At 47.5% G+C, this 16752-nt stretch overlaps 2 protein-coding genes across 2 annotated transcripts in view; one reads left to right on the top strand and one right to left on the bottom strand.

The window, feature by feature from the left end:
* Positions 1-16752, top strand: part of XPC (XPC complex subunit, DNA damage recognition and repair factor) — a 55187-nt gene that overhangs the window by 33526 nt on the left and 4909 nt on the right. Inside the window, exons 11-15 of the mRNA XM_010589935.3 lie at positions 8967-9048; positions 13455-13589; positions 13670-13839; positions 14356-14449; positions 15695-15784. Of these exons, the coding sequence (XP_010588237.2) occupies positions 8967-9048; positions 13455-13589; positions 13670-13839; positions 14356-14449; positions 15695-15784 (571 nt within the window). The remainder of the gene's footprint in view (positions 1-8966; positions 9049-13454; positions 13590-13669; positions 13840-14355; positions 14450-15694; positions 15785-16752) is intronic.
* Positions 10003-16752, bottom strand: part of TMEM43 (transmembrane protein 43) — a 30291-nt gene continuing 23541 nt past the window's right edge. The window contains exon 12 of the mRNA XM_023547867.2: positions 10003-10231. Coding sequence (XP_023403635.1) covers positions 10188-10231 — 44 coding nt within the window. The 3' untranslated portion in view covers positions 10003-10187. The remainder of the gene's footprint in view (positions 10232-16752) is intronic.

The following is a 16752-nucleotide window of genomic DNA, read 5'->3' as shown; positions in this document are numbered from 1 at the left end:
ACCGCTTACAAGCTTTTAAGGCTCCAGACACTACTCACCAAACTAGGATGTATGACATAACCTTATGAATTATATTATGCCATTTGATGGAGATGTCCCATGAGACTATGGTCCTAATCCTTCAAACCCAGAAACCTAATCCTGCAAGGCATTTGGTTATGCTTAAGTAGTATCGTAACTGTGCCCCCTGTGCTTTATTATATATATGATAGTATGTGCATACAGTCACATAGATATATTTACATATGCATACACCTACATTACACACGTGTACATACCTTTCCACATGTATAAGAAGCCCTGGTGGCACAGTGGTTAAATGCTCGGCTGCTAACCAAAAGGCCAGTGGTTCGAATCCACCAGCTGCTCCACGGAAGAAAGATGTGGCAGTCTGCTTTTGTGAAGATTACAGCCTTGGAAACCCTATGGGGCGATTCTCCTCTGTCCTACAGAGTCACTGTGAATCAGAATCAACAGCAATGGGTATACACATATACGCCTGCGTGCAAACATACATGTATAACCGTATGTGTATCAGTTGCTTCTGATGTTGTTTCAAAACTATATATGCCATAGCAATTACCAGCAGGCCTTTTTTTCTCATGTAGTTTTTAGTGACGTTGTTTATCTCTGTCAAGCTGTGTACACTTCACCCTCATTTGTTGTTACCTTTTCCGTCACCAAAAATAACAAGTGTCCACTATCTAGAGAGTGAATCCCCTCCTCCCGCCCCAATCCCTGGTAACCACTAATGAGCGTGGGCTTCTGTTTACTTACGCGTTCATGTCATGTGTAAAAGTGAGAACACACAACATTTTTTTTGCATGTGTGATTAACTTATTTCACTCAACTTAATGTTCTCCAGGTTCATTCATGTTCCAAGATGTTTTGGAAATTCATTTTTCTTTATTGCCGAGTACTATTCCATTGTATGTATGTACCGCGTTTTACTTATCCATTCATCTCTTGGTGAGCACTTGGCTTCTTTTCATCTTTTAGCTATTGTGGTAATACCGCAAAGAACATAGGTGTACATATGTCTGTATGTGTCACTGCTCTTAGATCCCTGGAAGAATTGCTGAGTCATATGGCAACTCTGGTGGCGTGGTGGTTAAGAGCTCACTTGCTAACCAAAAGATTGGCAGTTGGAATCCACCAGCCACTCCTTGGAAACCCTACGAGGCAGTTCAGCTTTGTCCTGTAGGGTTGCTATGAGTTGGAATCAACTCAGTGGCAACGAGTTTTGGTATGGCAGCTCTACCTCTGGCTTTTAGAGGAACCGCCAGACTGTTTTCCACAACAGCTGTACCATTTTGCGTTTTCACCGGCAGTGGATGAGGGTTCCAATTCCTCCACGTCCCCTCCAACACTTGGTATTTCCCTTTTTTTTTTTTTAATCTTGGCCATCCTTGTGGGAGTGAATTGGCATCTCATTGTGGTTTTGATATACATTCTCTGATGGTCACTGATGTTGAACATCTGTTCATCTGTCTGTTGGCCATTTGAATATCCGAATATGCTCCTTGCTGAAGTGTCTGTTCATGTCCTTTGCCCGGTTTTTGATTAGATTTTGTTTATCTTTTTGTTAAGTTGTAGAAGTTTTCTATATATTTTCAATATTAGACCCTTATCAGTTATATCGTTCCTGAAGGTTTTTTCCCAGTCTGTAGATTGTCTCTTTATTCTTTTGATAAAGTCTTTTTTTTTTTAGTTAATTAATTAATTAATTAATTTTTAATTAATTTTTATTAAGCTTCAAGTGAACATTTACCATTCCAATCAGTCTGTCACATGTAGGTTTACATACATCTTACTCCCTTTTCCCACTTGCTCTCCCCCTATTGAGTCAGCTCTTTCAGTCTCTCGTTCCGTGCCAATTTTGCCATCTTCCCTCTCTCTCTATCTTCCTATCCCCCCTCCAGTCAGGAGTTGCCAACACACTTTCAAGTGTCCACCTGATTTAATTAGCTCACTCTTCATCAGCATCTCTCTCCCCCTCGCTGACCAGTCCTTTTCATGCCTGATGAGTTGTCTTCGGGGATGGTTCCTGTCCTGTGCCATCAGAAGTTCTGGGGAGCATTGTCTCTGGGATTCCTCTAGTCGCAGTCATACCATTAGGTATGGTCTTTTTATGAAAATTTGGGGTCTGTATCCCATTGGTCTCCTGCTCCCTCAGGAGTTGTCTGTTATGCTCCCTAACAGGGCAGACATCGATTGTGGCCGGGCACCAACTAGTTCTTCTGGTCTCAGGATAATGTAGGTCTCTGGTTCATGTGGCCCTTTCTGTCTCTTGGGCTCTTAGTTGTCGTGTGACCTTGGTGTTCTTCCTTTGCCTTTGCTCAAGGTAGGTTGAGACCAATTGATGTATCTTAGATGGCCGCTTGTTAGCATTTAGGACCCCAGGCACCACAATTCAAAGTGGGATGCAGAATGTTTTCATAATAGAATTATTTTGCCCATTGACTTAGAAGTCCCCTCAAACCATGTTCCCCAGACCCCAGCCCCTGCTCCGCTGACCTTTGAAGCTTTCATTTTATCCCAGAAACCTCTTTGCTTTTAGTCCAGTCCAATTAGGCTGACCTTCCTTGTATTGAGTGTTGTCTTTCCCTTCACCCAAAGCAGTTCTTATCTACTGATTGATCAATAAAAAACCCTCTCCCTCCCTCCCCTCTTTGTAACCACAAAAGTATGTGTTCTTCTCCGTTTTTTCTATTTCTCAAGATCTTATAATAGTGGTCTTATACAATATTTGTCCTTTTGCCTCTGACTTATTTCGCTCAGCATAATGCCTTCCAGATTCCTCCATGTTATGAAATGTTCACAGATTCGTCACTGTTCTTTATCGATGCGTAGTATTCCATTGTGTGAATATACCACAATTTATTTACCCATTCATCCGTTGACAGACATCTTGGTTGCTTCCAGCTTTTTGCTATTGTAAACAGAGCTGCAATAAACATGGGTGTGCATATATCTGTTTGATAAAGTCTTTTGATGAACATAAGTATTTAACTTTTATGAGGTCCCAATTATCTGTTTCGTTTTCTGTTGCTCATGTATTCACTGTTGTGTTTGATATTCTATCACTGAAAAAAAAATAGGTCCCAAAGCTTTGCTCTTAAATTTTCTTCCAAGAAATGTATGGTTTTAGATTTATAATTTAGGTCTTTGATTCATTTTGAATGAATAGTTTTTGTGTGTGGTGTGAGGTCTAGACCTTGTTTCATTTTTTGCATGTGAAAATCCAGTTTTGGCAGCACCATTTGTTGAAGAGACTGTTTCTTCCCCGTTGAATGGATTTAGTACCCTTATTGAAAATCACTTGACCACAGATGTTTGGATTTATTTATGGATTTTCAATTCCATTCCATTGGTCTTTGTATCTATCACGGACCAGGCTGTTTTGATTCCTGTAGCTGTGTAATATGTTTTAAAGTCAGGAAGTGTGAGGCCTCCTACTTTGTTCTTCTTCAAAATTACTTTGGCCATTTGGAGTCTCTTGTCTTTCCATTTAAAATTGAGGATTATCTTTTTCTGTTTCTGTAAAGAATGCTATTGGAACTTTGATCAGGATTGTGTTGTATCTGTAGATTGCTTTAGGTAGTATTGATATTTCGACTTACTAAGTGTTCCAATCCATGAGTATGGAACATCTTTTCATCCATTTAGGTTTTCTTTGGTCCATTTCAGCAGTGTTTTATGGTTTTCCGTATATAAGTCTTTCACATCCCTGGGTAAGCTTATTCCTAGATATTTTATTCTCTTACATGTCATTGTAAATGGAGTTGTTTTCTTAATCAAGAGATTAAATCTTGAAATTAAAACAATGAAGGACTCAAAATCCAGCAGGAAAAAATAAGTTACGAGGGATAAATAAAAAGTAGGACAAATTAGATTTAAAGTAGGACAGTGAGAACTGTGGTGCAATGATACGATGTATGACTTTTGCGTGGCCTTTCTAGCCGTGGTCTTGTAACTTCCACCCGAGACATTGGGCAGAACTGTGTGATAGGGTAATTGTGGCCCGCCAAAGGAATTGATCAGTTTGCCATCCTGCTGGGCTTGAAATAAGCCACCCCAGAGGCAAGAAAGGAGAGGATCCCACCACCATCAAGGAAAAAGAGCCAGCGAGTCCTTTGGACCCTGGATCCCTGTGCTGAGAAGCTCCTAGAACCAAGAGAGCGAGCCGTAACACTGAAGGCAGAGACCCAGCAGCAGGAGATGGTATGGTGGGATTTCTGGCCATGGGGAGAGAAAGCTGAGTGCCTTTGGGCAGAGGCCAAGGGCCAGGCAGAGGCATGCCTGCGAGCGTAGCTGGGAAGAGGCTATCCTGATCGAAGAGCTGTATACTGAGTGTTCCTGAGCCTGAATTGTAACTGTTACTTCCCTAATAAATCCCATAATTGTGAGTATGGTCTGTGAATCTGTGTGGCCATTGCAATGAATTATCGAACCCAGCAGAGAAGTAGAGAGTGCCGTGGGAGGGACGGTTGGTGTCAGAATTGGTAAAGATGGCGGAGAGGAGGCATGTCTGACTCTACCCCATAGAAATCAGCCTTGTGCTGTTGATCTTGATTGTCCTTCCCCTTGTGAAGTTAGAGTAGGTCAGATACCACCCTCATGGCGTTTTTATAGAAACACACCTCTCAAAAGATAAAGACCTACAAAGGAAAGAATGCAGAACTTAATAATGAAAGTTAAAAATGAATGGAATAAGAGTAAAAAATGAAATTAAAATTTGTGCAAAATTAAAACTGAGAAGATTTTAATAAAAATATAATTTTAAGGTGAGAAAAAATAAAAATAGAAGCAGGAATTTTAAGGATTTGTAATAGAAAGCAAATAAGAGATTAAAAAAAAACACTGAAATAGAAGATTAAAAAAATACGGGATATTCTTAATAAATAGGAAAGTAAGGAAAAGAAAGGGGAAAAAGGAAACACAGGGAAACCTGCATCAAACCTCTGACTGGGGACTACTTGTCAGCCCTGGTCAGGCCCCACACCTGTCCACCCCGACCCCTACCTTCTCTGCTGCTGTCTGAAGACCATCACCATGTCGTACCTATTCCTTTGGGCAGTCACAGATGTTTACTGTCCGTGGGATTGTGGAAGTGGAGCTCTGAGCTTTGACAGAGTGAGTGATGCTGTTGGTAAAGAAGCCCTGCCCCCGCACTGAGAATGTCTGGTTCTCCCCTCAGCCTTGTGAGATAGAAACGAAAAAGCTTATTATCCCTAACTGGTAGAGGAGGATACTGAGGCTTAGGAACATAAAGTGACTTGTTCAGGGTCACCCAGCTAAAAAGTGACACAGACGGGATTGGACCCATGTCCATTGTACTGTGCTGGGATACAGACTGTGGGATAATTTGCAAAGAGCCTGATTTCTGCCCTTGATGGAACCTTGGTGACCTTGCTTGTTGGAGCTCCTCTTTGGACAGCTTAGGGGTTCAAACTAAAAAGATGTGGACATGACCTGTTAAAGAAGGCTCAGTAAGGAAGGTAGTTGAAACTCGCTGGAAAACAGAATTGAACAACTGTGTGTGTGGTGTGATGGATTGCTTTTATATGGCCTTTCTAGCCATGGTCTTGTAACTCCCAAAAGATTTGGGTGGGGTTATGCAAATAAGGTGCTTGTGGCCCACTAAGGGGGTTGGACAGCTTGCTAATAATACAAATAAGGAGCATGGCACGCTTGTGGGGATGGGACCATGCAAATAAGGTGTGTAGAACCGTAAGGGGGATTGGTCAGTTTTGCCATCTCACTAGGCTTAAAATGAGCCATCCCAGAGGCAGAAAGGGGAGACCTCAATACCACCAAGAAGAAGAGATGGGAGCAGAGTGTGTCCTCTTGACCGGAGGTTCCTGCACTGAGAACTTCCTAGACCCAGGAGACAGAGAGCTGCAACGCTGGAGACAGTGCAAGATGGTGAAAAGCGGCGGCAGCAGAATCAGGAGATGGATGTGAGACAGCGCAGTGGGCTTCTCAGCGCATGGAGTAAGGTGGTTACAGTAGGTGTGCTGACCCATGGGGCGAGAGAACTGAGCGCCTTCAGGCCAAGGCTTTCTGGCAGAGGGGGGTGCCCCAGGCACTTATTGGCAGAGCTAAAGAGCTTTGTAATGCGTGAGCAGGGCAGAGGCAAGACCAAGGGTCACAGAGAAGCCCCCCTGCAGGTACAGCTGAGAAGAGCCTGTCCTGATGGAAGAACTGTATCCCGAGTCATTCCTGATCCTGAACTGTAACCTGTTAAAAAAAAAGTTACTTCCCTAAAAAACCCCATAACTCTGAGTATGGTCTGTGAATTCTGTGTGGCCACTGCAACGAATTTTTGAACCCAGCAGAGAAGTAGAGAGTGCCATGGGAGGGACGGCTGGGGTCAGAATTGGTAAAAAACATTGGAGGATGGAGGTATGTCTGACCTCCACTTCATAGGAATCAGCCTTAAGCTGTTTGATGCTAATAATGACTCTTCTCCTCACCCCCATTAAGTTAGAGGACCTCTTGCACCACTGTGCCATTTTTACAGTGGGGTGGCTCTTAGCCTTGGAAGGACAGTGAAGCCAGAGGATCCTCCCCGTAGTCACAGGCTGCCACGAATTATTTGGCTGTTCCATTTGCATGAGTCTTGATTCCATGATAGTTTATTCGCTCACTGTAGCTAGTTTCTGTGTAATCTTCTTTGGAGTTCACGCCCCCTCTCTCTGGCCCTCACAGCAGGCCCTCACTCAGTGTGGGCCTAGGACAGCAGAGGAGAGGACGGCCCTCACAGCAGGCCCTCACTCAGTGTGCGCCTAGGACAGCAGAGGAGAGGACGGCCCTCACAGCAGGCCCTCACTCAGTGTGCGCCTAGGACAGCAGAGGAGAGGACGGCCCTCACAGCAGGCCCTCACTCAGTGTGCGCCTAGGACAGCAGAGGAGAGGACGGCCCTCACAGCAGGCCCTCACTCAGTGTGCGCCTAGGACAGCAGAGGAGAGGACGGCCCTCACAGCAGGCCCTCACTCAGTGTGCGCCTAGGACAGCAGAGGAGAGGACGGCCCTCACAGCAGGCCCTCACTCAGTGTGCGCCTAGGACAGCAGAGGAGAGGACGGCCCTCACAGCAGGCCCTCACTCAGTGTGCGCCTAGGACAGCAGAGGAGAGGACGGCCCTCACAGCAGGCCCTCACTCAGTGTGGGCCTAGGACAGCAGAGGAGAGGACGGCCCTCACAGCAGGCCCTCACTCAGTGTGCGCCTAGGACAGCAGAGGAGAGGACGGCCCTCACAGCAGGCCCTCACTCAGTGTGCGCCTAGGACAGCAGAGGAGAGGACGGCCCTCACAGCAGGCCCTCACTCAGTGTGCGCCTAGGACAGCAGAGGAGAGGACGGCCCTCACAGCAGGCCCTCACTCAGTGTGCGCCTAGGACAGCAGAGGAGAGGACGGCCCTCACAGCAGGCCCTCACTCAGTGTGGGCCTAGGACAGCAGAGGAGAGGACGGCCCTCACAGCAGGCCCTCACTCAGTGTGCGCCTAGGACAGCAGAGGAGAGGACGGCCCTCACAGCAGGCCCTCACTCAGTGTGCGCCTAGGACAGCAGAGGAGAGGACGGCCCTCACAGCAGGCCCTCACTCAGTGTGCGCCTAGGACAGCAGAGGAGAGGACGGCCCTCACAGCAGGCCCTCACTCAGTGTGCGCCTAGGACAGCAGAGGAGAGGACGGCCCTCACAGCAGGCCCTCACTCAGTGTGCGCCTAGGACAGCAGAGGAGAGGACGGCCCTCACAGCAGGCCCTCACTCAGTGTGCGCCTAGGACAGCAGAGGAGAGGACGGCCCTCACAGCAGGCCCTCACTCAGTGTGCGCCTAGGACAGCAGAGGAGAGGACGGCCCTCACAGCAGGCCCTCACTCAGTGTGGGCCTAGGACAGCAGAGGAGAGGACGGCCCTCACAGCAGGCCCTCACTCAGTGTGCGCCTAGGACAGCAGAGGAGAGGACGGCCCTCACAGCAGGCCCTCACTCAGTGTGGGCCTAGGACAGCAGAGGAGAGGACGGCCCTCACAGCAGGCCCTCACTCAGTGTGGGCCTAGGACAGCAGAGGAGAGGACGGCCCTCACAGCAGGCCCTCACTCAGTGTGCGCCTAGGACAGCAGAGGAGAGGACGGCCCTCACAGCAGGCCCTCACTCAGTGTGGGCCTAGGACAGCAGAGGAGAGGACGGCCCTCACAGCAGGCCCTCACTCAGTGTGCGCCTAGGACAGCAGAGGAGAGGACGGCCCTCACAGCAGGCCCTCACTCAGTGTGGGCCTAGGACAGCAGAGGAGAGGACGGCCCTCACAGCAGGCCCTCACTCAGTGTGCGCCTAGGACAGCAGAGGAGAGGACGGCCCTCACAGCAGGCCCTCACTCAGTGTGCGCCTAGGACAGCAGAGGAGAGGACGGCCCTCACAGCAGGCCCTCACTCAGTGTGCGCCTAGGACAGCAGAGGAGAGGACGGCCCTCACAGCAGGCCCTCACTCAGTGTGCGCCTAGGACAGCAGAGGAGAGGACGGCCCTCACAGCAGGCCCTCACTCAGTGTGCGCCTAGGACAGCAGAGGAGAGGACAGCCCTCACAGCAGGCCCTCACTCAGTGTGCGCCTAGGACAGCAGAGGAGAGGACAGCTTAGGAAGGGGAGGAGGGGCAAGGGCAAGCCATAAGGCTGCAGATAAAATAACTTCAGTTAGCCTAGGAATTGTAAGTGGACAGAGACACCCCCCTGCAAAAAAAGACAGGAAGTCACAGTTAGAGGTGGCGTGCCCGACCCAGATCCTCTGGCTGCCTTAGGAGTAGGGCCTGCTCCAGGCCATGAGGCAGAGCCTGGGAAGTCAGCAGGACTGAGCTTCCTTTGCTTACAGGGTCATGAGGTACCTTGGTTCTGCAGATGCCTGTGCAGAACGTCCCATCAGGTAGGGCATGAACTGAGTTTGTCCTTTGTCTCCCCATGTTGTCTCCTGTAGGGACTGTGTGCACACCCTGCACTCCAAGGACACATGGCTGAAACAGGCGAGAGTGGTGAGGCTGGGAGAAGTACCCTACAAGGTAAACAGAGTTGGGGGTACCTGGGAGCTCTGGACTAAAGCTGAGTGGAAGAGCCGAGTGGGGTGGGGGGAGGATGACTAAGGAGCTGCCAAGTGGATACACAGGACAGGAATCCAGAAATGCCCGACTTTGCTGGCTTGAGGAATATTTGAGGAGGAGACAAGCATTTAAATTGACTTATTAACAAGGGATTTGTAAGGGATGGAGTTCCCAGAGTATGCAAGAAATCTAGGCCAAAAATCAGCCCTCAGACTCCTGTTGGGTGCACAAAGACCCTGTAGATTGGAACTGCATTGTATAGACTCACTCACCAATCATAATTACCCCTTTTCTTTGATAATTCATCAATCATTTTGCATAGGTATGATCTTAATGGGGTTCCAGCAACCATAGGCTTTGGCATATGATGCCTATCTTACAGATGGAGAAGCAGGAGCTCAGAAAGGGGAAGTGACTTGTCCAAGGCCTTACAGTCAGTAAGATGGCAGAGGCAGGCAAGAATCACAGGCCCTGCCTCATTCCAGGGTTCTCTCCCTCACAATCTGCTGTTGCACTCTGTTATGTCACCTGTGCATGAGAGACAGGACCTCAGGACAGGTAATCCCAGATTTACAGCATATTCGAGTTACAGTGAACGGCACTTCACGACTATCTGGTGTTTTTTTGTTTTGTTTTCCCTTGTACATCTTATCGTTAGTAATATGTACTACATACAGTTTTGCAGCGTGTAATCTGCTGACGTTATTGTTTTCAGATGTTTGCCTGTAGATGGTCAAAGATCGGATTTATAAAGATACTGATAATAAAAGGCAATAATAATGAAAACTGAAAAAAAAAAAAGAGGTGTTTGACTTACATCAGGACCAACTTAAGATGAAGTCGTCTGAACAGAACCCTGTCCTAAGTCGGGGATTACTTGTACAGTGTCGTAACAGGCTGTCACAGCTCAGCTAAACCAGAGGAATACAGTGGCTGCCACAGGGGGCGCATTTACTTTTATTTGTCCGATCCCCAGGGGGACCCTTTTGAAGTTGCAAGGCCCTGAGGACCTGGGTGGAGAGGGGGGAAGCCCCCATTAGTGGGAAGGGGCTGCAGGAATGTGTAGCGGTTCTCTTCCAGAGCAGCTGAAGTACATTATGCTACCTTCTGGGACCCCTCACCTCTGTTTTACGTTCTGTATCATCTTTATCATCTAACTAGTCTCTTCATCCTAGAATACCACTGCCCAATAGAAATAGAAATGTGAACTACAAACACGAGCTCCGTATGTGAGTTTAAATTTTTAACTAGCCATGTTAAAAAGAAGTAAAAAGAACAGCTGAAATTTTAACACTTAAATATATTCAAATATATCTAAAAATTATTTCAACATGTAATAAGTGTTTCTAAATGTTAATGAGGTGTTTTACATTCATTTTTTTTCATATTAAGTCTTTAAAATCCGGTGTGTATTTGATACTTTCAATCCATCCCAGTTCAGATTAGCCATATTTCAAGTGTTCAGTAAGCCACATTGGACTGGTGGCTGTTATATTAGGACAATTCTAGAATAACCCTGGGGGCAATGGTGCTTCATTGGTAGCATTTTCACCTTCCATGTAGGAGACCTGGGGTCAAGTCCCAGCTCCTGGACCTCATGTGCAGCCACAACCCACCCACCTGTCAGTGGAGGCTTCCATGTTGCTATGATGCTGAACAGGTTTCAGCAGAGCTTCCAGAGTACGATGGACTAGGAAGAAAGGCCTGGCAATATACTTCCAAAAATCAGCCTATGGAAACCCTATGGATCAGAACAAAATTTCCAATTCTCATGGAATCCAGACTTTCCTGCACCATTGAGGATGGATGAACCCCCAGAACTGCACCCACTCCTCACTTATCAACATGGTTAGGTTCCAAAGATAAAGTCATTATATGAAATCAGTGTTGTGTAAAAATGGAGGATGACTACATCATTACATAACCGCCAAACCACTGAGAATCCTGGCCCAGCCAAGTTGACACATAACCTTAACCATCACAGCCAGTGTTACTCTTGCCTTGCACCTCAGCGTTAGTTTTTACTGCCAGACGTACTATCCAAGATAGTTGGGTAGTAGATTTTTTACTATTGTTGTAAATGTGAAATGTAGAATAACAAGATAGTCGACAAATGAGAAACAGGCGTATTGCCCTGAAATAATCTTTAAACCTTAAGCTAATATCCTCTGAAGTCTTCTTAAAACTAAATAGTTTAGCTTAATTAGTAAACGTCTGCCTTCAGCATCGTGCTCTTTTTTAAAAACTATACGGGATCAGGATGACAACGGCAACTCCAAAGGTTAGGTTGGGGATTTAGGGGGCAGTGAGTTCATGTTAATGGGGGACAGACAATTTAGAAAAGGAGGGTGAGAATGGTTGCATAATTTGAAGAATGTCATCAGTGTCACTGAATTGTACATGTAGGAATTGTTGAATTGGTGTGTGTTTTGCTATGTATATTCTAAACAACAACAACTATGGATCACGATGGTCAGATCCATAACTGAACACGGGGATAGTGCAGGACTTGAGGCAGTGTTTCCTTTCATTGTGCATGGGGTCTCCATGAGTCAGGGGCCACAACAGCAGAATAATCCCAGAATCCTCAAACCCACCCCTTACTCCTGATGCTCACTGTCCCAGCTCCTGCCTCGTTATCTCTTGCTTAGATTACAGCCACAGCCTCCTGTTCAGTCCTTACCTCTGGTCTCACCCACTTTAATCCATTCCCTACATCACAGTCACAGGGATTTTTCTGACACAAAAAACTACGTGACACTCGCCTGTTTAGCCTGCCCTTACCTCCACTCCAACTTCCCATTGCCTTCAGGCTAAAATGCCACTTTTTCAACATGGCGTACAAGACCCGTGATGCTCTGATGTCTGCCTCCTCTCCAGCAGTGTCCCTCCGCATAAGCCCCATTCTCCATAGCAGACTACTTCTGAAGTCCCCGGGTACTTCTGTGTTTGCTCATGAGTCCCTTCAGCCCCACATGCCCTTTTCCCTCAACCCTGTTCACCTGACCACCCCCTCGGTGCCCTTTAAGACTCAGCTCAAGACGTTTACCCATTCTGAGCAGCCTTTCTTGACCTCTTTCCTCCACAGGGCTGAGTGAGGGGCCCTGCCTCTGAGCTCCCACTACAGCCTTTCTTCCCCCTGTCGAAACGCTCTCCACACGGAGGTTACAGTTATCTTTTTCCCTGTAGGAGCCTGAGCTCCTTAGGAGTAAACATGACTGCTTCCCTGTCACCAGTGACTGGTAGCATGGCACCAGTAGAACAAAGGTGTCGTGATCTGTAATGCATGTTGAACAGTGCTGGGTGAATGGCTTCCTCAGAAAGGGACTGCTGGACCCCAGGGCCCCCTGGAATGATGGGGATGATGTGCCCAGAGACCGTGGCAGGAGTGGGCACAAGAGCAGGGGTCGGCAAACAACAGATGGCAGGCCACATCCAACCTGGGTCTTGTTTCCGAGGGCCCTTCGTCTCAGAATGCTTTTTATAAAGGGTTGTAAAAAAAAGAAAATACTCTGAGACAAAGGCCATATATGACTCTTCACAGAAAAAGTTTGCTGACCTCTGCACCAGAGGAAGCTAGTGTGCCCAGCCCAGGAGCCAATCCTTAGCCCTACCCAGCACCACACCTCCCTGCAAAAGTTATGCAACCTTCTCCTCCTTGCCAATCCTCCACACTTTCATCCCTTAACTCCTCAGAGGAAATCTTGGTATTGGCCACTAGACATCTGCCAGGGAGCCTTTTGGGGGCCCTAAAGCGTCAGTGCGTTCCAGGATGCAGGAGGCAGCATAGAGCAAGGCAATAGTTAAGACACAGGCTGGACAGCCAGCCAGCTACCTTTAAATCCTGGCTTTTCTAATTTACTAGCCACGGGAGATAAAGTAAGTGACTTCATCCCTGAGTCTCTATTTCACTATCAAGAATGAAAGTAGAGAAAATAGTACAGTGGTTAAAAGTACATACTGTGGAGCTGAACTTCCTGTGTTTAGATACTGGTTTTGCCCCTTATGAGCTGTGCAGCTTTAATCGTTTAAACCTCCTAGGTTCCTCATCTGGCAAATGGAATGGTAATAGGGCCTACCTCCTAGGTTTGTTACAGAGATTAAATAAGTTAATACATTTAAAGCACTGAGAACAGTGCCTGGGGCAGGGTGAACACTGTACATGTGAGTTAACACCAGTAGTAGTAGTTAGGAGTTGTTGCCATTGTTGTAAAAGGGGATTAAAAAGCGCACCAATCTCAGAGGCATGTTTTGAGAATTAAATGAGGGAACAGGTATAAAGCCCTGAGCAGAGCGCCTTGTATATACCGAGCACTCAAGAAATGGTAGCTGTGTGGTATAAACTGTGGCTGTTCCCTCTGGTGTAGATGGTGAAAGGCTATTCCAACCGGGCCCGGAAAGCCCGTCTGGCTGAGCCCCAGCTGCAGGATTACAATGACCTGGCCCTGTTTGGCCGCTGGCAGACAGAGGAGTACCAGCCCCCAGTGGCTGTGGACGGAAAGGTAAGGGCAGCACTCAGCAGGACCAGGACAGGCTCCTTCATCCTCCAGCTGGCCAAATCGTGGTATGTCCCCCTCTACAGGTGCCTCGGAATGAGTTTGGGAATGTTTACCTCTTCCTGCCCAGCATGATGCCTGTCGGCTGTGTCCAGCTGAACCTGCCCAACCTGCACCGCGTGGCCCGCAAGCTGGACATTGACTGTGTGCAGGCCATCACGGGCTTCGACTTCCACGGAGGCTATTCCCACCCCGTGTGCGTGAGGGGCCTCCAGTGGAGGCGAAAGGAGGGAGGAGGAGGTTATGGAGGTGGGAGGTGGAAAGTCGATGTGGGCTGGTGAGGTTGAGGCCCAGGGCTTTCATTTTCAAGTTTTTACACTGGATTTGCAGAATCAACCTTAACACCTTACCAATCCCGGCGGCAAAGCCAGTGAAGCCAGCATCCTATTAATGCTGGATTAAAACAGTTCTCTGGCAGTGGTCACAGCATCCTTCTTGGGGGCTGCCTGGTTTATGCTCTGTTCTGCTGTGCAGTTGGGGGGTGGGAGCCTCATCCCAACGCTCAGGCACAGCTGGGGAAGAAGCTGCTGGTCTAGTTGCCCTTGCCCTTCCTTCTGCAGGGGTGGTATCTTACTAGGTGCCAGCCGGCATTGTGGACTGGCTGACCCAGGAAGTCCTTAAGAGCCTCAGTGTTGAGGAGTGCCCACTGTCCTCTGCAAAGGGAGGCAGTGAGGCAGACTCGGGGAAGATGGCCCATGTTTTGTCCCCTCAGAACTGACGGGTACATCGTCTGCGAGGAATACAAAGAAGTGCTCCTGGACGCCTGGGAAAAGGAACAGGCACTCATAGAAAAGAAGGAGAAAGAGGTGAGCAGCCTGGCAAGGGGCCAACTTGGGGGCACTGAGGTAGAGACAGCACATAGCTCTCAGGTCTTCTCCCCTCCCTGGGCCTCACCTGCACCATGTGTAAGAAGGGGAGAGGGTAGTTGAGCTTTAAAGCTCGTTCCAGCTCTCTTCGTGAAGGCACCCTAGGGGGCCAGCACTGTATATAACAGGGTCCTGCCTGCTCCTCAGAATCCACTATCAGGCTCTTGATCTGCGTAGCTCTGGGGACCGCTGCCCCTGCCACCAAAACCATCATCTGTCTGGAAGGGAATTGCCCATAGTCCAGGTTCTGGATGACCTCATCTCCTAAAACTTCAGTCAGTAACAATCAAAAGAAAGGAGCCCCAGCTGCACGTAACGGTTAAGCACTTGGTTGCTAACCAAAAGGTTGGCAATTCAGATCCTCCAGCGGCTTCTCAGGAGAAAGACCTGGCAGTCTGCTCCCATAAGATGACAGCCTAGCAAACCCTATAGGCAGTTCTGCTCTGTCACATGGAGTCGCTGTGAGTTGGAAATCAACCTTGACAGCACCCAACAACACATCAACGGTTGTGGTTCAGTGGTAGAATTTTCCTCTTCCATGTGGGAGCCTGGGGTTCTGTTTCCAGCCCGTGCAGCTCATACATAGCCACCACCTGTCAGTGGAGGCTTGTGCATTGCTATGATACAGAACAGGTTTTAGGGGAGCTTCGAGACTAAGACACTAGGAAGAAAGGCCTGGCAATCCACCTCTGAAAATCAGCCAACAAACTCTATGGATCACTATGACTTGATCCATAACCAATCATGGGGACAGACTGGGTAGCGTTTTTTTTTTCCCCATTGTGTAAAGAGTCACCATGAGTTGGGGGTCAATTCAATGGCAGCAAACAACAGCAACAGTTAAGGAGATGTTTCTGGTTTTGGTGGTTTTATAAAGTATCACTATAATGAGACCACTTCTTAGAAAAGGTCGGCAGTTGGAATCCGCCAGGTGCTCCTTAGAAACTCTATGGGGCAGTTCTACTCTGTCCTATAGGGCCGCTGTGAGTCGGAATCGACTTGACGGCACTGGGGTAGGTTCTTAGAAAAGGAGACTTGGAGTGATCGAGAAACTTATTTTTTAACCTAAAATTTTATATATATTTTTACATTCGTATTCACGGGTTCCATCTAGATATTTATTTTTCCTGAAAATATCAGTGCTTCCTTAACATTTTATGTTCTCCACCCTTTTCTGACCTGCAGAAAAAGGAGAAACGGGCTCTAGGGAACTGGAAGCTGCTGGCCAAAGGACTGCTTATCAGAGAGAGGCTGAAGCTTCGCTATGGGGCCAAGGTCAGTGCAGGCCTTTGTAAAGAAAGCAAGCCAGAGTCACTTTCCTGGGGTTCCAGCTCAGAAATGGTCAGGTCCTGGATAACTATGGCACAACACCATAGTCCCTGTGTCTCCAAGGGAAGGCACTCCTGGAGTCAGGCCTCTGCTGGCTCTTCTAGCACCCAGCCCTGCCCAGACATCCACTTTCCAACCTGTCTGCACAAGTACCTGCTGTGGTCTGATCTGTGCTAACCGCCCACCCAGGAGGCACAATGTCCTGCCTTGTCTGTCTCAAGGTCCAGATAGATGCAAATGCGTTTTTTGCATCCATAGAGATGGTCATGTGGTTGTTCTCCTTTCTTCTATTGATGTGTATTACGTTGATTTTCTAATGTTGACCACTCTCTGCTTTTCCTGCAATAAATCCTACTTGGTCATGGTGTATAACTCTTTTAATATGCTGTTGGATTCTGTTCAGTAGTGTTTTGTTGGTTTTTGCATCTATAAGGGATATTGGCCTGTGGTTTTCTTGTGGTGTCTTGTTTTGGTATCAGGGTTATGTTTGCTTCATAGGATAAATTAGGGAGTATTCCTTCCTTCTCCATGTTTTGGAAGAGTTTATAATAGGATTGCTGTCAGTTCTCTAAATGCTTGGGGGAATTCCCCAGTGAAGCCATCTGGTCCAGGACTTTTTTGTTGGGAGGTTTTTTTTTAATCACTGATTCAGTCTCTTCAGTTGTTACGCACCTGTTGACACTTTCTATTTCCTCTTGAGCCAGTTTGAGTAGGTTGTGTGCATCTAAGAGTTTGTTCATTTCATCTACCTTATCCATTTTGTTGCTGTATAGTTGGTCAAATACTCTGTCATAATTGTCTTATTTCTGTTAGGTCGGTTGTAATGTCTCCACTTTCATTTCTTTTTTTGGCTATTTGCATCTTTTCTCTTTTTTCCTTGTCAGTCTAGCTAAAGGTTTGCCAATTTCAAAGAA

The sequence above is a fragment of the Loxodonta africana genome, chromosome 22 (assembly GCF_030014295.1).
Source record: "Loxodonta africana isolate mLoxAfr1 chromosome 22, mLoxAfr1.hap2, whole genome shotgun sequence".
Classification (NCBI taxonomy): domain Eukaryota; kingdom Metazoa; phylum Chordata; class Mammalia; order Proboscidea; family Elephantidae; genus Loxodonta; species Loxodonta africana.
The sequence above is the reverse complement of the archived record's forward strand: the minus strand, read 5'-3'. Positions and strand labels throughout refer to the sequence as shown.